This window comes from Cherax quadricarinatus, chromosome 29 (genome assembly GCF_038502225.1).
Source record: "Cherax quadricarinatus isolate ZL_2023a chromosome 29, ASM3850222v1, whole genome shotgun sequence".
Lineage (NCBI taxonomy): Eukaryota > Metazoa > Arthropoda > Malacostraca > Decapoda > Parastacidae > Cherax > Cherax quadricarinatus.
Window position 1 is genome coordinate 31,712,489 of NC_091320.1, and position 23,500 is coordinate 31,735,988.

Consider the following 23,500-nt stretch of genomic DNA (forward strand, 5'->3'; position numbering starts at 1 on the left):
TCCAACTAAATATATTTGAGATAAGTTTACAATAATTTAAAAATAAATAAACTCAATGAAATATATTTTTTCGTTAGGTTCAGAATGATTTATGTGAAAAAATTGCATACACAAATTTTCGCTTGCCTTATTCGGCATGAAGTCCGTAGCTATTTAAGCGAAAATAGCAAGTTTTACCTATTCGGCACGACATATATACAAGCACTTTCTGCGAATTCTAAACATACATATCTATGTATATGTGTGTGTGTGTACTCACCTAGTTGTGGTTGTGGGGGTCGATTCACAGCTCCTGGCCCCGCCTCTTCTACTGGTGGCTATTCAGTCACTCTTCCCGCTCCGTGAGCTTTATCATACCTCTTCTTAAAGCTATGTATGGATCCTGCCTCCACTACATCACTAACCAGGCTATTCCACTTCCTGACAACTCTGTAACTGAGAAACACTTCCTAACCTCCCTGTTATTCATCTGAGTCTTCACCTTCCAACTGTGACCCCTTCCTGCCGTGTCCCATCTCTGGAGCATCCTGTCTCTGTCCACCTTGTCTATACCTCTCAGTATTTTATATGTCATTATCATACCCCCCCTATCTCTCCTGTGTGTGTGTGTGTATGTGTGTGTGTGTGTATGTGTGTGTGTGTGTGTATGTGTGTGTGTGTGTATGTGTGTGTGTGTGTATGTATATATGTGTGTGTGTGTGTGTGTGTGTTAGAATTAGCCACATAAATAAGCGAGAAAGAGGACGCATAAGAACGTCGACACCAACCCCTAGACAACAGATTAAGGAGAACAAAATAATTAAATAATTACCCCTTCTCTCTCTCTCTCTCCTCCTCCTCCTCATTCTTCCCCATCCAAGATTTTTTCTCTGGTCGACGAAGCCTTACACGTCATTACTGGCGTGAGACTCACGATCCAGCGGACAATAAAAGAACAATAAGGAGAGTGCTGGGTGTAGGACCATCCAATTAGCGGTTCATTAGCGGGTGTCGGCGTGTGTGAGGGCCCCAACGCAGCCATCATATCCAGTAACTCCAACATAGTGTGATAGATTACTCTCTCTCTCTCCCTTCTCTCCTGGGCCACCCCTCCACTATCCTGGGCCACCCCTCCATCATCGTGGGCCACCCCCTCCATCACCCTCGCCACAAACACCCATGGTTTTAGCCTCCCTCAAGAGATACGTTTTATCTGGTCCCGACTCCCCTTTGATGTCATGCTTCCAGTTCTTCTACAAAGAACTCGGCGCTGAAAAGATATTCCAGTCGAGCTCGCTAGTGTGTAAAGTTTCTTAATATTTGCCTTGGTCAATTGGATTGATGCGAGGCCTGATAACAGCGCCAAAATCGCCGCCTGAGACCTCCTTCCCGCCACTGTCACGAGCCACGCCCGCCTTTTAATTTCCCTGGGTGCGATTGGTGCTCACGCGAGCGGTTAACGGATGAAGGGGAATGATTGGCCGAGGGGCTGGGCTGGTGAAGTTCACCAGCCACTCAGAGGTAGGTAGGCGGAGCCTGGCCAGTCAAAAGTGATTTATGGTGAGTGATGATCCATGGATGTTCACTTGGTGTGTGCTTGTTGTTGCGGTCGCCACGTGTTGTGCTGGTGGAGCCTCCTCCGCCCAGTGTGTGTTTACCGCCTGAGGAGTGGACCTTGCGGACGCTTGGTTGATCTTGTGGTGTGTTCAGTTGAACAAAGTGGCGTCAGGAGGCGGTAAAATGGTGGAGACGGGAGGCGTCCGCTCCTCAGGCTCTTCGCCAGTGTCTTCGGCGCTGCCGCCGTTGCCGCCGCCAGGACTGCCGCTTGCGGGCACGGCGGTTTCAGTGGCGGAGCATCTAGGCCCCTCGTCCTTGCCCTGCCTGGCCCCGCTGCCGCACTACCCATACCCAGCCTACCTCCACCATCTGAGTCAGTACATGGGCACTGCCGACCCCCTCAAGCAGTACCTGGCCTCCAGCGACCCCCTCAAGCATTACCTCACCTCCGAGCACCTCAAGTACCTCCTTCCGGAACACATGCGCCTCTACCTGGGCCACGACCCCCTCAAGTCGTACGCTTCCGTCGACCCGCTCAAGGTCCCGCTACACATGTCGGACCCCCTGAAGAACTACGCGTCGGCATCGGAACAGCTTCGATGCCTGGCGTCGGGGGAAGCGACGGACGGCGGCGTACTGCAGCCGGCTTCGCGGGCACCTTCATCAGTGTTTACCATAGAGAGCCTCCTGGCACCCAGGACTTCAGGGGCTGCCCCAAGGCTGCCCCATACACACTTCCCTACCCTCCCTCGCTCACACTACGACCTCCTGGGTAAGAAACATTTCCATCCCTGTGAATCTTCTGGTGATAACCCAACTGTGCACTCACTCGTGCACAATTCAGGACATGTATTACAGGAAACGTTTCACCCATCTCTCCGTCCCTCCTTCCTGCGGGTGTCAGTCCTAATGAAGCCTCTGGTGGCGATACGTTTCCTCTGATAAATATCCAGAACTGTCCACAAGAGTCCCGCACGAACCTCTGTGAGGGATTCCTGGTCATGGATCGGGCCACGGGGGCGTTGACCCCCGGAACATCCTATAGGTAGACCTTCCAGATAGACACTCTAGGTAGACCCTCCAGATAAACCTCCAGGTAGACCCTTTAGGCAGACCATGAATGTACACCCACCAGATAGGCCTCCAGGTAGACCCTCCAGGTAAGGTCGTGCCTCGTTGCTGATCAATGGTTGTTTAGCTAGATACATTGTGCTGCTCTCATCTTCCTCGGATCAACCTTGACTCCTCTCCCATTCCCCATTTCTCTACAGATTAAGAACTTCAAAATTAATACATAATGAAATCATTTGCTACAATACTGTGATTTTTAATCTATTGTTCATCTTTGACATTATTTTTTTAGCAATAAAAGGAACCTTTGAGTTTCCTGTTTGTCTTTTTCCTTAACTCACTTGAGTCCTCCACCTTCACTTAACTCACTTGATTCCTCCACCTTCACTTAACTCACTTGATTCCTCCACCTTCACTTAACTCACTTGATTCCTCCACCTTCACTTAACTCACTTGATTCCTCCACCTTCACTTAACTCACTTGATTCCTCCACCTTCACTTAACTCACTTGATTCCTCCACCTTCACTTAACTCACTTGATTCCTCCACCTTCACTTAACTCACTTGAGTCCTCCACCTTCATTTAACTCACTTGAGTCCTCCACCTTCATTTAACTCACTTGAGTCCTCCACCTTCATTTAACTCACTTGAGTCCTCCACCTTCACTTAACTCACTTGAGTCCTCCACCTTCATTTAACTCACTTGAGTCCTCCACCTTCACTTAACTCACTTGAGTCCTCCACCTTCACTTAACTCACTTGATTCCTCCACCTTCACTTAACTCACTTGATTCCTCCACCTCCACTTAACTCACTCGATTCCTCCACCTCCATTTAATTCACTCGATTCCTCCACCTTCACTTAACTCACTTGATTCCTCCACCTCCACTTAATTCACTCGATTCCTCCACCTCCACTTAATTCACTCGATTCCTCCACCTCCACTTAACTCACTAGATTCCTCCACCTCCACTTAACTCACTTGATTCCTCCACCTCCACTTAACTCACTAGATTCCTCCACCTCCACTTAATTCACTCGATTCCTCCACCTCCACTTAATTCACTCGATTCCTCCACCTCCACTTAATTCACTCGATTCCTCCACCTCCACTTAATTCACTCGATTATTCCACCTCCACTTAATTCACTCGATTCCTCCACCTCCACTTAACTCACTAGATTCCTCCACCTCCACTTAACTCACTTGATTCCTCAACCTCCACTTAACTCACTAGATTCCTCCACCTCCACTTAATTCACTCGATTCCTCCACCTCCACTTAACTCACTAGATTCCTCCACCTCCACTTAGCTCAGTTGATTCCTCCACCTCCACTTAACTCACTAGATTCCTCCACCTCCAGTTAATTCACTCGATTCCTCCACCTCCACTTAACTCACTAGATTCCTCCACCTCCACTTAATTCACTCGATTCCTCCACCTCCACTTAACTCACTAGATTCCTCCACCTCCACTTAACTCACTAGATTCCTCCACCTCCACTTAATTTGCTCGATTCCTTCACCTCCACTTAATTCACTCGATTCCTCCACCTCCACTTAACTCACTAGATTCCTCCACCTCCACTAAACTCACTTGATTCCTCCACCTCCACTTAATTCACTCGATTCCTCCACCTCCACTTAACTCACTAGATTCCTCCACCTCCACTTAGCTCAGTTGATTCCTCCACCTCCACTTAACTCACTAGATTCCTCCACCTCCAGTTAATTCACTCGATTCCTCCACCTCCACTTAACTCACTAGATTCCTCCACCTCCACTTAACTCACTAGATTCCTCCACCTCCACTTAACTCACTAGATTCATCCACCTCCACTTAACTCACTAGATTCCTCCACCTCCACTTAATTTGCTCGATTCCTTCACCTCCACTTAATTCACTCGATTCCTCCACCTCCACTTAACTCACTAGATTCCTCCACCTCCACTTAACTCACTTGATTCCTCCACCTCCACTTAACTCACTAGATTCCTCCACCTTCACTTAACTCACTTGATTCCTCCACCTTCACTTAACTCACTCGATTCCTCCACCTCCACTTAACTCACTAGATTCCAGCACCTTCACTTTACTCACTCGATTCCCGAACTTCCACTTAACTCATTAGGTTCCCCCATCTCCACTTAACTCACTCGATTCCCCTCATTTCCACTTAATTGATTCCCCAACCCCATCCCCTGAATGGTGCATCCCCTCCCTTGCTACGTGCTCTCCACTGTCCACCCTCTCCCCTCACTCAGCCTCGGCCTACCCTCCACCCGCACATGGCCCACCCTCCGTCCACCCTCCACCCACCCTCCGCCCACCCTCCACCCACCCTCCACCCACCCTCCACCCACCCTCAGCCCACCCTCGGCTTACCTTCCGCCCACCCTCGGACCACCCACCGCCCACCTACGGCCCATACTCCACCCACCCTCCACCCACCCTCCACCCACAATCCGCCCACTTGTCGCATTTTCTATTCATTATTTTTTTCTGTAGCACTAAACTGAAACCAAGAGTCAAGTCACTGGTTTTTGAAAACCAAGAGTCAAGTCGCCGGTTTTAAAACCCAAGAGACAAGTCACTGGTTTCTAAGACCCCGGGGATGCTGACCTGACTTATTGCAACTGTCAGTGTTGCAGATGGCAGGAAAGTCTTGCAATTTTAAGACCTCGACTTTTGTCCCCAGTTGTCTCTGTAATACACTGGAAGATCTGACCAAGACTGACTCGCATACCAAGTCATAATTACGCGCTTGTTTCGCCCTGTGTCGAGCTTTATCTTATGTTTCGCCCTGTGTCGAGCTTTATCTTGTTATGTTTCGCCCTGTGTCGAGCTTTATCTAGTTATGTTTCGCTCTGTGTCGAGCTTTATCTAGTTATGTTTCGCTCTGTGCCGCGCTTTATCGAGTTATGTTTCGCTCTGCGTCGAGCTTTATCTAGTTATGTTTCGCCCTGTGTCGAGCTTTATCTAGCTATGTTTCGCTCTGTGTCGAGCTTTATCTAATTATGTTTCGCCCTGTGTCGAGCTTTATCTAGCTATGTTTCGCTCTGTGTCGAGCTTTATCTAGTTATGTTTCGCCCTGTGTCGAGCTTTATCTAGTTATGTTTCGCCCTGTGTCGAGCTTTATCTAGTTATGTTTCGCCCTGTGTCGAGCTTTATCTAGTTATGTTTCGCCCTGTGTCGAGCTTTATCTAGTTATGTTTCGCTCTGTGTCGAGCTTTATCTAGTTATGTTTCGCTCTGTGTCGAGCTTTATCTAGTTATGTTTCGCCCTGTGTCGAGCTATATCTAGTTATGTTTCGCCCTGTGTAGAAGTTCACTAAATCATGACTTGATAAAGCTCTACACAGGGCGAAACATAACTTGATAAAGTTCTACACAGAGCGAAACATAAAATGATAAATCACTACACAGGGCGAAACGAAACTCGATAAGGCTCTACACAGGGCGAAACATAATTTGATAAAGCTCTACACAGGGCGAAACGTAACTTGATAAATCTCTACACAGGGCGAAACGTAACTCGATAAAGCTCTACACAGGGCGAAACATAAATTGATAAAGCTCTACACAGGGCGAAACGTAACTTGATAAATCTCTACACAGGGCGAAACGTAACTCGATAAAGCTCTACACAGGGCGAAACATAAATTGATAAAGCTCTACACAGGGCGAAACGTAAATCGATGAAGCTCTACACAGGGCGAAACATAAATTGATAAAGCTCTACACAGGGCGAAACATAACTTGATAAATCTCTACACAGGGCGAAACGTAACTCGATAAAGCTCTACACAGGGCGAAACATAACTTGATAAAGCTCTACACAGGGCGAAACTTGACTTGATAAAACTCTGTACAGGGCGAAACATCGACCCTTTAGCGAATCCTAAGCGAAGAAAAAAAATGGGAGATACGTTGACTTATTTACGAGAGCGCTAGTCCCGTAAGGGCTCAACGCAACTCCTTAAAACTGAAGGCAGAGCTGAAGAGCTTTCGTCTCTCCGGCGAAACATCATCAGGGTAGCGATGAAGACAATAATAAAATAATAATATAATAATAATTTATTAATAAAAATAATAATAATAATAATAATAATAATAATAATAATAATAATAATAATAATAATAATAGTAATAATAATAATAATAATAATAATAATAATAATAATAATAATAATAATAATAATAATGGACAATGCTACCACTATAACTGTGTCTATCACGCACTGAATCACAACCATCTGAACCACTTCCACCTATCACCATAATCATAACTACCACCACCACAATCATAACTACCTCCACTACAATTATAACTACCACCACCACAATCATAACTACCTCCACTACAATTATAACTACCACCACCACAATCATAACTACCACCACCACAATCATAACTACCACCACCACAATTATAACTACCACCACTACAATTATAACTACCACCACCACAATCATAACTACCACCACCACAATTATAACTACCACCACTACAATTATAACTACCACCACCACAATCATAACTACCACCACTACAATTATAACTACCACCACTACAATTATAACTACCACCACCACAATCATAACTACCACCACCACAATTATAACTATCACCACCACAATCATAAAAACCACCACCACAATTATAACTACCACCACCACAATCATAACTACAACCACCACAATTATAACTACATACACCACAATCATAACTACCACTACCACAATCATTACTTTCACCACAATCATAACTACCACCACCACAATGATAACTACCACCACCACAATTATAACTACCACCAGCACAATCATACATACCACCAGCACAATCATACATACCACCAGCACAATCATACATACCACCAACACAATCATACATACCACCAGCACAATCATACATACCACCAGCACAATCATACATACCACCAGCACAATCATACATACCACCAACACAATCATACATACCACCAGCACAATCATAACTACCACCACCACAATCATAACTACCACCACCACAATCATAACTACCACCACCACAATTATAACTACCACCACTACAATTATAACTACCACCACCACAATCATAACTACCACCACCACAATTATAACTACCACCACTACAATTATGACTACCACCACCACAATCATAACTACCACCACTACAATTATAACTACCACCACTACAATTATAACTACCACCACCACAATCATAACTACCACCACCACAATTATAACTATCACCACCACAATCATAAATACCACCACCACAATTATAACTACCACCACCACAATCATAACTACAACCACCACAATTATAACTACATACACCACAATCATTACTGTCACCACAATCATAACTACCACCACCACAATGATAACTACCACCACCACAATTATAACTACCACCACCACAATCATATCTACTACCACCACAATCATAACTACTACCACCACAATCATAACTACCACCAACACAATCATAACTACCACCACCACAATCATAACCACTACCACCACAATCATAACTACCACCACCACAATCATAACTACTACCACCACAATCATAACTACCACCACCACAATCATAACTACAACCACCACAATGATAACTACCACCACCACAGTTATAACTACCACCACCACAATCATATCTACTACCACCGCAATCATAACTACTACCACCACAATCATAACTACCACCAACACAATCATAACTACCACAACCACAATCATAACTACTACCACCACAATCATAACTACCACCACCACAATCATAACTACTACCACCACAATCATAACTACCACCACCACAATCATAACTACCACCACCACAATTATAACTACCACCACCACAATCATAACTACCACCGCCACAATCATAACTACCACCACCACAATCATAACTACCACCACCACAATCATAACTACCACCACCACAATCATAACTACCACCACCACAATCATAACTACCACCACCACAATCATAACTACCACCACCACAATCATAACTACCACCACCACAATCATAACTACCACAACCACAATCATAACTACCACTACCACAATCATAACTACCACCACCACAATCATAACTACCACCACCACAATCATAACTACCACAACCACAATCATAACTACCACTACCACAATCATAGCTACCACTACCACAATCATAACTACCACTACCACAATCATAACTACCACCACCATAAAAACCACCATCACCACCACCACCAACAGCAGAAGCAACAACAGCACCAAGTAACAACAGCAGCACCAAGCAACAACAGCACCAAGTAACAACAGCAGCACCAAGCAACAACAGCACCAAGTAACAACAGCAGCACCAAGCAACAACAGCACCAAGTAACAACAGCAGCACCAAGCAACAACAGCACAAAGCAACAACAGCACCAAGTAACAACAACAGCACCAAGCAACAACACCACCAAGTAACAACAGCAGCACCAAGCAACAACAGCACCAAGCAACAACAGCACCAAGTAACAACAGCAGCACCAAGCAACAACAGCACCAAGCAACAACAGCACCAAGCAACAACAGCACCAAGCAACAACAGCACCAAGCAACAACAGCACCAAGCAACAACAGCACCAAGCAACAACAGCACCAAGCAACAACAGCACCAAGCAACAACAGCACCAAGTAACAACAGCAGCACCAAGCAACAACAGCACAAAGCATCAACAGCACCAAGTAACAACAGTACCAAGCAACAACAGTACCAAGCAACAACAGCACCAAGTAACAACAGTACCAAGCAACAACAGCACCAAGCATCAACAGCACCAAGCAACAGCAGCACCAAGCAACAACAGCGCCAAGCAACAACAGCAGCAAGTAACAACAGCAGCACCAAGCAACAACAGCACCAAGCAACAACAGCACCAAGCAACAACAGCACCAAGTAACAACAGCAGCACCAAGCAACAACAGCACCAAGCAACAACAGCACCAAGCAACAACAGCACCAAGAAACAACAGCACCAAGCAACAACAGCACCAAGTAACAACAGCAGCACCAAGCAACAACAGCACAAAGCATCAACAGCACCAAGTAACAACAGTACCAAGCAACAACAGTACCAAGCAACAACAGCACCAAGTAACAACAGTACCAAGCAACAACAGCACCAAGCATCAACAGCACCAAGCAACAACAACACCAAGTAACAACAGCAGCACCAAGCAACAACAGCACAAAGCATCAACTGCACCAAGTAACAACAGTACCAAGCAACAACAGCACCAAGTAACAACAGTACCAAGCAACAACAGCACCAAACAACAACAGCACCAAGTAACAACAGTACCAAGCAACAACAGTACCAAGCAACAACAGCACCAAGTAACAACAGTACCAAGCAACAACAGTACCAAGCAACAACAGCACCAAGTAACGACAGTACCAAGCAACAACAGCACCAAGCAACAACAGCACCAAGCAACAACAGCACCAAGTAACAACAGCAGCACCGAGCAACAACAGCACCAAGCAACAACAGCACCAAGTAACAACAGTACCAAGCAACAACAGCACCAAGCAACAACAGTACCAAGCAACAACAGCACAAAGCATCAACGGCACCAAGCAACAACAGCACAAAGCATCAACAGCACCAAGCAACAACAGCACAAAGCATCAACAGCACCAAGCAACAACAGCACCAAGCAACAACAGCACAAAGCATCAACAGCACCAAGCAACAACAGCACAAAGCAACAACAGTACCAAGCAACACTAGCACCAAGTAACAACAGCAGTACCAAGCAACAACAGCACCAAGTAACAACAGCAGTATCAAGCAACAACAGCACCAAGTAACAACAGTACCAAGCAACAATAGCACCAAGCAACAACAGCACCAAGCAACAACAGCACCAAGTAACAACAGCACCGAGCAACAACATCACCAAGCAACAGCAGCACCAAGTAACAACAGCACCAAGCAACAACAGCACCAAGTAACAACAGCACCGAGCAACAACAGTACCAAGTAACAACAGCAGCACCAAGCAACAACAGCACCAAGCAACAACAGCACCAATCAACAACAGCACCAAGTAACAACAGCAGCACCAAGCAACAACAGCACCAAGCAACAACAGTACCGAGCAACAACAGCACCAATCAACAACAGCACCAAATAACAACAGCAGCAAGCAACAACAGCAGCAAGCAACAACAGCACCAAGCAACAACAGTACCAAGCAACAACAGCACCAAGTAACAACAGCACCAAGCAACAACAGCACCAAGCAACAACAGCACCAAGTAACAACAGCACCAAGCAACAACAGCACCAAGCAACAACAGCACCAAGCAACAACAGTACCAAGTAACAACAGCAGCACCAAGCAACAACAGCACCAAGTAACAACAGCAGCACCAAGCAACAACAGCACCGAGCAACAACAGCACCAAGCAACAACAGTACCAAGTAACAACAGCACCAAGCAACAACAGCACCAAGCAACAACAGTACCAAGTAACAACAGCAGCACCAAGCAACAACAGCACCAAGCAACAACAGCACCAATCAACAACAGCACCAAGCAACAACAGCACCGAGCAACAACAGCACCAATCAACAACAGCACCAACTACCAACATCAGCACCAAGTAACAACAGTACCAAGCAACAACAGTACCAAGTAACAACAGCAGCACCAAGCAACAACAGCACCAAGCAACACCAGCACCGAGCAACAACAGCACCAAGCAACAACAGCACCGAGCAACAACAGCACCAATCAACAACAGCACCAAGTAACAACAGCAGCACCAAGCAACAACAGCACCAAGCAACAACAGCACCAAGCAACAACAGCACCAAGTAACAACAGCACCACCAAGCAACAACAGTACCAAGCAACAACAGCAACAAGCAACAACAGCACCAAGCAACAACAGCACCAAGCAACAACAGCACCAAGTAACAACAGCACCAAGCAACAACAGTACCAAGCAAGAACAGTACCAAGCAACAACAGCACCAAGCAACAACAGCACCAAGCAACAACAGTACCAAGCAACAACAGCACCAAGCAACAACAGCACCAAGCAACAACAGCACCAAGCAAGAACAGTACCAAGTAACAACAGCACCAAGCAGCACCAGCACCAAGCAACAACAGCAAAAAGCAACAACAGCACCGAGCAACAACAGCACCAATCAACAACAGCACCAAGTAACAACAGCAGCACCAAGCAACAACAGCACCAAGCAACAACAGCACCAAGCAACACCAGCACCGAGCAACAACAGCACCAAGCAACAACAGCACCGAGCAACAACAGCACCAATCAACACCAGCACCAAGTAACAACATCAGTACCAAGCAAGAACAGAACCAAGCAACAATAGTACCAAGCAACAACAGCACCAAGCAACAACAGCACCAACCAATAACAGCACCAAGCAACAACAGCACCGAGCAACAACAGCACCAATCAACACCAGCACCAAGCAACAACAATACCAAGCAACAACAGCACCAAACAACAACAGTACCAAGCAACAACAGCAGTACCAAGCAACAACAGCACCAAGCAACAACAGAACCAAGCAACAATAGTACCAAGCAACAACAGCACCAAGCAACAACAGCACCAACCAATAACAGCACCAAGCAACAACAGCACCAAGCAACACCAGCACCAAGTAACAACAGCAGTACCAAGCAACAACAGTACCAAGCAACAATAGTACCAAGCAACAACAGCACCAAGCAACAACAGCACCAACCAATAACAGCACCAAGCAACAACAGCACCAAGCAACAACAGCACCAAGTAACAACAGCAGTACCAAGCAACAACAGTACCAAGCAACAACAGTACCAAGTAACAACAGTACCAAGCAAAAACAGCACCAAGCAACAACAGTACCAAGTAACAACAGCAGCACCAAGCAACAACAGCACCAAGCAACAACAGCACCAAGCAACAACAGCACCGAGCAACAACAGCACCAATCAACAACAGCACCAATCAACAATAGCACCAAGTAACAACAGCAGCACCAAGCAAAAACAGCACCAAGCAACAACAGTACCAAGTAACAACAGCAGCACCAAGCAACAACAGCACCAATCAACACCAGCACCTAGCAACAACAGCACCAAGCAACAACCGCACCGAGCAACAACAGCACCAATCAACAATAGCACCAAGTAACAACAGCAGCACCAAGCAACAACAGCACCAAGCAACAACAGCACTAAGCAACAACAGCACCAAGTAACAACAGCAGCACCAAGCAACAACAGTACCAAGCAACAACAGCAACAAGCAACAACAGCACCAAGCAACAACAGCACCAAGCAACAACAGCACCAAGTAACAACAGCACCAAGCAACAACAGTACCAAGCAAGAACAGTACCAAGCAACAACAGCACCAAGCAACAACAGCACCAAGCAACAACAGTACCAAGCAACAACAGCACCAAGCAACAACAGCACCAAGCAACAACAGCACCAAGCAAGAACAGTACCAAGTAACAACAGCACCAAGCAGCACCAGCACCAAGCAACAACAGCACCAAGCAACAACAGCACCGAGCAACAACAGCACCAATCAACAACAGCACCAAGTAACAACAGCAGCACCAAGCAACAACAGCACCAAGCAACAACAGCACCAAGCAACACCAGCACCGAGCAACAACAGCACCAAGCAACAACAGCACCGAGCAACAACAGCACCAATCAACACCAGCACCAAGTAACAACATCAGTACCAAGCAAGAACAGAACCAAGCAACAATAGTACCAAGCAACAACAGCACCAAGCAACAACGGCACCAACCAATAACAGCACCAAGCAACAACAGCACCGAGCAACAACAGCACCAATCAACACCAGCACCAAGCAACAACAATACCAAGCAACAACAGCACCAAACAACAACAGTACCAAGCAACAACAGCAGTACCAAGCAACAACAGCACCAAGCAACAACAGAACCAAGCAACAATAGTACCAAGCAACAACAGCACCAAGCAACAACAGCACCAACCAATAACAGCACCAAGCAACAACAGCACCAAGCAACACCAGCACCAAGTAACAACAGCAGTACCAAGCAACAACAGTACCAAGCAACAATAGTACCAAGCAACAACAGCACCAAGCAACAACAGCACCAACCAATAACAGCACCAAGCAACAACAGCACCAAGCAACAACAGCACCAAGTAACAACAGCAGTACCAAGCAACAACAGTACCAAGCAACAACAGTACCAAGTAACAACAGCACCAAGCAACACCAGCACCAAGTAACAACAGCAGTACCAAGCAACAACAGTACCAAACAACAACAGCACCAAGCAACAACAGCACCAACCAATAACAGCACCAAACAACAACAGCACCAAGCAACACCAGCACCAAGTAACAACACCAGCACCAAGTAACAACAGCACCAATCAATAACAGCACCAAGCAACACCAGCACCAAGTAACAGCAGCAGTACCAAGCAACAACAGTACCAAGCAACAACAGCACCAAGCAACACCAGCACCAAGTAACAACACCAGCACCAAGTAACAGCAGCACCAATCAATAACAGCACCAAGCAACACCAGCACCAAGTAACAGCAGCAGTACCAAGCAACAACAGTACCAAGCAACAACAGCACCATCCAATAACAGCACCAACCAACAGCAATACCAAACAACAGCAGCACCAATCATCAACAGCAGCAGCAGCACCAGGAAGGTAACTTACATTAATCAGCACTCAGCGTTGCTGCCTGAGGCTGCCTGCACTTGGTGCTACCCAAGCTAACTCTAAACTTCTCTCTCTCTCTCTCTCTCTCTCTCTCTCTCTCTCTCTCTCTCTCTCTCTCTCTCTCTCTCTCTCTCTCTCTCTCTCTCTCTCTCTCTCTCTCTCTCTCTCTCTCCTGTATATAAACTCGACACTTAAGCACACACATCTATATAAATTCGACTCTTAAATATACACATTTGTAGCAACCTTGTTTGTGTTCAATGTTGCTGGTGCTCAACGTTGCTGGTGTTCAATGCTGCTGGTGTTCAACGTTGCTGGTGTTCAATGCTGCTGGTGTTCAACGTTGCTGGTGTTCAGCGTTGCTGGTGTTCAACGTTGCTGGCGTTCGCTATTAATGAATGTTCAAATCTACGCGAGCTGAAGGATAGACGGATAGATAAAAGTTCTAACCTCCCAAAAGTGAAGGATCAACAGACAGTTGCAAGGCTACAGCGCTCCTAGAACCGTCATTACACGCCTCCATCTCCCTCCCCCATCCCATCAATTTCCATTCTTTCCTCGTATTAAAACCGTGGAAGGGATTGAATGCCAGCGCCTCGCTAGCTAAGCTCCTTCCATCCCCGCCTCTCTATCTTCATCTCTATCTATGATTGTTTTGTAAATCCCGGGAGATGAGCCCAAGCGAGTCCCTCGCCAACGTGTTTACATCCGCTAGCCAGTCAGCCTCTCGTGAAGCCACGCCCACCAACCCAAGCAAATCAAAGGCCTACCAGGTCAAATGAAAGGCCTACAAGATCAAGTGAAAAGTCTACGAGCTCAATTGAAAGGCCTACCAGCTCAAATCAAAGGTCTGCCTTCTTAAATGAAAGGCCTACCAGCTCAAATCAAAGGTCTGCCTTCTTAAATGAAAGGCCTACCAACTCAAATCAAAGGCCTACGAGCTCAAGTTAAAGGCCTACCAGTGCAAATGAAACGTCCAACCAATTCAAATCAAAGGTCTACCTACTGAAATAAAAGGCCTACCAGCCCAAATCAATGGACTACCAACTCAAATCAAAGGCCTACCAACTCAGATCAAAGGCCTACAAGCCCAAATTAACGCGCCTACCAACTCAAACCAACACGTACATCCCCGCCAAAATTACTTGGATATGATTAGATAACTTTGGATAGTCAGCGGCAAATATTACAACATAAATACTCCTAACTATCTGTTCGTTAAGCAAACCAGGCAGCTAACCACCAAGTCACTTTGCGAGCCAGGCGGCTAACCATCTAGTCACTAAGCGAACCAGGCAAAAGAATATCTAGTCGTTAAGTGAGACAGACAGCTAACTAACTAGTCGTTAAGCAAGCCAAGTCGCTAACCACCTATTCGTTAAGCGAGCCAGGCAGCTAGCCACCTATTCATTAAGCGAGTCAGCTAGCCGCTAAGCCATGCAGGTTAAGCATAAGGACTTACAAGTTCCCTGATACACTCTATTAACTAATGAAAAATGGATTACCTTTTAACCCGATTATTACCTTGAGTGTACTGACGGTGTCTTGGGGGTGTACCTCACTTGGGGTGTACCTCACTAGGGGTGTACCTAACTGGGGGTGTACCTCACTGGGGGTGTACCTCACTAGGGGTGTACCTCACTGGGGGTGTACCTCACTGGGGGTGTACCTCACTAGGGGTGTACCTCACTGGGGGTGTACCTCACTGGGGGTGTACCTCACTGGGGCTGTACCTCACTGGGGGTGTACCTCACTAGGGGTGTACCTCACTAGGGGTGTACCTCACTGGGGGTGTACCTCACTAGGGGTGTACCTCACTGGGGGTGTACCTCACTGGGGGTGTACCTCACTGGGGGTGTACCTCACTAGGGGTGTACCTAACTGGGGGTGTACCTCACTGGGGGTGTACCTCACTAGGGGTGTACCTCACTGGGGGTGTACCTCACTGGGGGTGTACCTCACTAGGGGTGTACCTCACTGGGGGTGTACCTCACTGGGGGTGTACCTCACTGGGGGTATACCTCACTGGGGGTGTACCTCACTAGGGGTGTACCTCACTAGGGGTGTACCTCACTGGGGGTGTACCTCACTAGGGGTGTACCTCACTGGGGGTGTACCTCACTGGGGGTGTACCTCACTGGGGGTGTACCTCACTGGGGGTGTACCTCACTAGGGGTGTACCTCACTAGGGGTGTACGTCACTGGGGGGGTACCTCACTGGGGGTGTACCTCACTGGGGGTGTACCTCACTGGGGGTGTACCTCACTGGGGGTGTACCTCACTATGGGTGTACCTCACTAGGGGTGTACGTAACTATGGGTGTACCTCACTGGGGGTGTACCTCACTAGGGGTGTACCTCACTGGGGTGTACCTCACTGGGGGTATACTTCACTGGTGGGGGAGGTGCATTTCTCTTTTGAAAGAGGTTATATATATATATATATATATATATATATATATATATATATATATATATATATATATATATATATATATATATATATATATATATATATATATATATATATATGTATATATATCTATATATATATATATATATATATATATATATATATATATAAATATATATATAAATATATATATAAATATATATATATAAATATATATATATATAAATATATATATAAATATATATATAAATATATATATAAATATATATATATATAAAGGATGGGGTCCACCTCTGGTGTAAATTGTGGGACCCATAGCCTCGGAGAAGTGGATAAAAAGGCTTCAAGGAAGAATATTTGGATTTCTTCCTGAAGCCATTTGAATATTCCACTTCCCCTACCACCCCATCTTTTAAACTATTTTTTTTTTACCAATAGGAATATTTTATTACATAATATGGTACAGAAGATTTAAGAGATACATTGTTGATATAAAGGTGGCATATACGGTACATGTTGTTACGTGTGTATCACCGATTATAAGGCGAAAATCTCATCCAGCTCCTCAGAGCTGGGGCGTGTGCCCAAATATATATATATATATATATATATATATATATATATATATATATATATATATATATATATATATATATATATATATATATATATATATATATATATATATATATGTCGTGCCGAATAGGCAGAATTTGCGATCTTGGCTTAAATAGCAACGCTCATCTTGCCATATAGGACAAGTGAAAATTTGTGTATGCAATAATTTCGCCAAAATCATTCTGAACCTAACGAAAAAAATATATTTCACTGTGTTTGTTTAGTATTAAATTACTGTAAATAAATCTAAAATATATTTAGTTGGGTTAGGCTATAATAAATTGTTCTTGTTATAATAAGGTTAGGTAAGTTTTCTAAGATTCTTTTGGTGCAAAATTAAAAAAAAATACATTAACATTATTGAAAAAAATGTATCTTTAAACGTATAGGAGAAAATTTTAGAAAGGAATTAATTTTAAATGAGTTCTTGCTAATTGACCAGTTTTACATATTCGGCACGACATATATATATATATATATATATATATATATATATATATATATATATATATATATATATATATATATATATAATATATATATATAAATATATATATATATATTTATATATATATATATATATATATATATATATATATATATATATATATATATATATATATATATAAATATATATATATATATATATATATATATATATATATATTTATATATATATATATATATACATGTATATATATACTATTTTAGCAAAAGTGAAAAAGATTTTTTGAACACATGTTTGGCATTTCCTGAGTGTGTCTAAGTGTGTTATCTGAGTGTCTTGCCTGGGTGTGTTGCCTGAGTGTGTTGCCTGAGTGTATTGCCTGAGTGTGTTGCCTGAGTGTGTTACCTGAGTGTGTTGCCTGGGTGTGTTGCCTGAGTGTGTTACCTGAGTGTGTTGCCTGGGTGTGTTGCCTGAGTGTGTTGCCTGAGTGTGTCTGAGTATGTTGTCTGAGTGTGTTACCTGAGTGTGTTGCCTGAGTGTGTTGCCTGAGTGTATTGCCTTAGTGTGTTGCCTGAGTGTGTTACCTGAGTGTGTTGCCTGGGTGTGTTGCCTGAGTGTGTTACCTGAGTGTGTTGCCTGGGTGTGTTGCCTGAGTGTGTTGCCTGAGTGTGTCTGAGTATGTTGTCTGAGTGTGTTACCTGAGTGTGTTGCCTGAGTGTGTTACCTGATTGTGTTGCCTGGGTGTGTTGCCTGAGTGTGTTGTCTGAGTGTATTGCCTGAGTGTGTTGCCTGAGTGTGTCTGAGTGTGTTGTTTGAGTGTATTGCCTGAGTGTATTGCCTGAGTGTGTTGCCTGAGTGTTACCTGAGTGTGTTGCCTGGGTGTGTTGCCTGAGTGTGTTACCTGAGTGTATTGCCTGGGTGTGTTGCCTGAGTGTGTTGCCTGAGTGTGTCTGAGTATGTTGTCTGAGTGTTTTACCTGAGTGTGTTACCTGAGTGTGTTACCTGAGTGTGTTGCCTGGGTGTGTTGCCTGAGTGTGTTGTCTGAGTGTATTGCCTGAGTGTGTTGCCTGAGTGTGTTACCTGAGTGTGTTGCCTGGGTGTGTTACCTGAGTGTGTTGCCTGAGTGTGTTACCTGAGTGTGTGTTGCCTGGGTGTGTTGCCTGAGTGTGTTGTCTGAGTGTATTGCCTGAGTGTGTTGCCTGAGTGTGTCTGAGTGTGTTGTTTGAGTGTATTGCCTGAGTGTATTGCCTGAGTGTGTTGCCTGAGTGTGTTACCTGAGTGTGTTGCCTGAGTGTGTTGCCTGAGTGTGTTGCCTGAGTGTGTTGCCTGAGTGTGTTACCTGAGTGTGTTGCCTGAGTGTGTTGTCTGAGTGTGTCTGAGTGTTGTTTGAGTGTATTGCCTGAGTGTGTTGCCTGAGTGTGTTGCCTGAGTGTGTTGCCTGAGTGTGTTACCTGAGTGTGTTCCACGAGGCAAGACAATCGTAGCGTCCCGCTGTGGCGAACCAAGAAAAATATAAATCTTCGTTTACTTTCTCTCGTCACTGGAAATGGATTCTGTTTACAACAAGATCTTCTCCTTTCTCCCCCCCCCATCCCGTCTATACCGCCCCCTCCACCCCTTACTTCTCTGCTAATCCAGTCTTAGCTTCTTCACGTCACTGTGGAAGTAAAGTTTAATACCCGACCCTTCTTTGTGTGTACGGTGATCCTGTGTGTGTGTGTGTGTGTGTGTGTGTGTGTGTGTGTGTACTCACCTATTTGTGGTAGCAGGAGTCGATTCATAACTCCTGGCCCCGCCTCTTCACTGATCGCTACTAGGTCCTATCCCTGCTCCACGAGCTTTATCATACCTCATCGTAAAGCTATGTATGGTTCCTGCCTCCGCTACATCACTTGCTAGACTGTTCCACTTCCTGATAACTTTGTGACTAAAGGAATACTTCCTAACATCCCTTTGACTCATCTGAGTCTTCAACTTCCAATTGTGACCTCTTGTTTCTGTGTCCCATCACTGGAACATCCTGTCTCTGTCCACCTTCTCAATTCCTCGTAGTAATTTGTATGTCATTATCACGTTTTCCCTAACTATCCTGTCCCCTAATGTCGTCAGGCCGATTTCCCTTAACCTTTCTTCGTAGCACATTCCCCTTAGCTCTCGAACTAGTCTTGTTGCAAACCTTTCCACTTTCTCTAATTTCTTGACGTGCTTGACCAGGTGTGGGTTCCAAACTGGTGCTGCATACTCCAGTATGGGCCTGGCGTACACGGTGTACAGAGTCTTGAACGATTCCTTTCTGAGGTATCGGAACGCTTTTCTCAGGTTTGCCAGTGTTACAAAAAGAGAAGTTATGTGTGTTGCTGGGCTACACAACAGATGTGAGTGGAAAACTCCGGGAGTTTGGAACAAATCTCCTTACGTATGTAAACTGTTGAAGTCTTCTCTTTCGTAACGAGGTGATGGATCACGGTCAGCACTGGCTGTCTTTATTATTTTGTCAATTATATCCAGGAGACAATATCCCGACAAAATAATAATTTAATATCTTTGATATTAGAATGGTACTTTTGAGTACAATAATGCTAATGTTTATAATACAATTCACAAGCATTTAGTTAAGGTAACATTTTCATTGCCACGAGTCGTAATTAACCATATATACACATATACCCAGGGGGTTTCAATCAGTGACGGAAATGTCTCACTATAGGTCGACTCTATATACGTACAAGGCTAAATTGTACATCCGTCCTCGAATAATCACTGGCTTCGAGTACAATAATCCACCAAGTAAGAAGCTAACCTAGAGATAGAGACATTTATCAAAACACAATAAACGATCTTAAGGAAGCAGGAACAAAACACACAGCTGAAATCTTCAGTACAATCTCTATAGGAGTCCTAATACTCCTCTCTTACCAAATATATGTTCGGCTCTATTCAAATCAAGACTACGGTAATACGTAGAGGTCATAGTTAAATCCACAGATTGACTTTATAACGCCAGAAAAACTCGCAGCCTTAGTAAATATCAAAATCTCGAAGTATAGAAATAACTCTGTCCTTCACTGATACCCAGTGTAGCGAGAAAGAGGTTCCGTCTCACTAACGGAACCTTTTGTTACTCAAAACTTGAGTCTAATCAAACTTCGAGGAGAAGGAGATGTTTGCAAGGCTAGAGGTAGGCTTGTACTCACTCAGGCAACGAGATGTTTGCAAAGCTAGAGGTAGGCTTGTACTCACTCAGGCAACGAGATGTTTGCAAAGCTAGAGGTAGGCTTGTACTCACTCAGGCAACGAGATGTTTGCAAAGCTAGAGGTAGGCTTGTACTCACTCAGGCAACGAGATGTTTGCAAACTAGAGGTATGTTCACTGCAAAATGCAAGGCTAGAGGTAGGCTTGTACTCACTCAGGCAACGAGATGTTTGCAAAGCTAGAGGTAGGCTTGTACTCACTCAGGCAACGAGATGTTTGCAAAGCTAGAGGTAGGCTTGTACTCACTCAGGCAACGAGATGTTTGCAAAGCTAGAGGTAGGCTGGTACTCACTCAGGCAACGAGATGTTTGCAAAGCTAGAGGTAGGCTGGTACTCACTCAGGCAACGAGATGTTTGCAAAGCTAGAGGTAGGCTTGTACTCAGGCAACGCCTCTAAGCCAGACGTCAACTCGATTCATGAGACATCTACCCGAGAGACCGATTGACTCTATTATACGGTAGTTAGCACAGCAGTTTCCGACTTGATTCAATGAACACGTCCTACCTATATACATAGCTAAATAAGATACCTTCATTTTAGCTATTAATGAAGATATAGACAATATAACATTAAGTGAAAATAAAAAATATATACATATAACAACATATACACTTTGGGTCTCATGCAAGGGACGCAACAGCCAGGCGCCCATATGCTGCAGCAGTTATCTGGTTGATGTGCACCTCAGGAGATGTGCTCGGTATTATACTCACCCCAAGATCCTTTTCCTTGAATGAGGTTTGCAGTCTTTGGCCACCAACCCTGTACTCTGTCTGCGTTCTTCTTTGCCCTTACCCGATCTTCATGACTTTGTATTTGGGAGGGGGGGTTAAATTCTAAGAGCCAGTTGTTGGACCAGGCTTGTAGCTCTCCAGGTCTCTTTGTAGTCCTGCCTGATCCTCATCCGATTTAATTCTCCTCATTAACTTCACCTCATCTGCAAACAGGGACACTTCTGAGTCTATCCCTTCCGTCATGTCATTCACATATACCAAAAATAGCACTGGTCCTAGAACTGACCCAGTGGAACCCAGCTCGTTACAGGCGCCCACTCTGACACCTGGTCACGTACCATGACTCGTTGTTGCCTCCCTGTCAGGTATTCTGTGTGTGTGTGTGTGTGTGTGTGTGTGGACCACTCGCAGACGTCGCTCACTAACACACACACACATACATACACACATATACGCTTACTAACAAAATCATATACACTAACACATACATACACACTCACTAACACATACATATACATAAAGCTGGGGGATCCTATTGACACGGAGAGTAGTACCGACAAACCAGCCACAGCTGCAGGTATAACGTGACTCACGAAATCGTAATGACACGATTGCAAACAAACCATACCCCGGCCGGGATTGAACCCGCGGTCAGAGAGTCTCAAAATTCCAGACCTAGTTGGACGAATCTTATTGTGGCTAGCTGGTCTAGTGGCTAACGCGACGGTCTGGAGTTTTGAGACTCTCTGACCGCGGGTTCAATCCCGGCCGGGGTATGGTTTGGTCTGCAGGTATAACACTGGGATCTCATAGCATCTGATAGCTTAAAGCTATATTACCTTTAATTAGCCTTATAAATTGGTCTTAGATTCCCGTTTGGTCCAGTAAAATTTTCAATTATGTGTCGGAAAACACTTCGAAAAAACTCTCACACGTCGAATACGCAGCAAAAAAAAAGTTACGCCTGCTTTTTGGTGTAGCCGGTCAGCGGTCTCGGGTCCTGTCTCGATGTGTGTCTGGTTCGTTTTGTTTCGTACAGTATCGGGCTCGTTTTGTTTCGTCCGGTGAAGGGTTCGTTTTTGTTTCGCACAGTGTCAGGTTCGTTTTGTTTCGTAAGGTGGCAGGTTTGTTTTATTTCGTACAGTATCGGGTTCCTTTTGTTTTGTACAGTGGCGGGTTCGTTTTATGACACCCACTGTAGTGTAAAAATTAACATTTAGTTAATATTATCACTTCCTTGGGTAGTATTTACACTATAGTGGTTAATACTAACATTCCAGTAGTTAATATTACCACTAACTTCGTGATAAATTAACCACTGTAACTTTAGTTGGTTCTACAATGTTAATATTAACCAACGTAAAGAAATATGTTAATAACATCTAGTTAATAAAATGTTTACCGCTAGTATACTACTCTGTAATGTTAGTAAACTACTCTTTAGTGTTAGTACACTAATCTGTAATATTTGTACACTAATCTTTATCTAGTGTTAGTACACTAATCGATATCACTGGTACACTAATCTCTATTATTGTTCTTTCGTGCAAGTTCAACGCGCTAATAGCTTGAGTACAAAGCCGCGTTAAACGGCAAAATTTCGAACCCCGTTACGCTGCCCATTTCAACATTTTAGAACAGTT

General features: G+C 44.6%; 1 protein-coding gene across 1 annotated transcript in view; it reads left to right on the forward strand.

Annotated features, from left to right (window-relative positions):
* The first annotated feature begins 874 nt into the window (after positions 1-874).
* Positions 875-23,500, forward strand: part of LOC128690382 (uncharacterized) — a 54,408-nt gene continuing 31,782 nt past the window's right edge. The window contains exon 1 of the mRNA XM_053779065.2: positions 875-2,308. Coding sequence (XP_053635040.1) covers positions 1,720-2,308 — 589 coding nt within the window. The 5' untranslated portion in view covers positions 875-1,719. The remainder of the gene's footprint in view (positions 2,309-23,500) is intronic.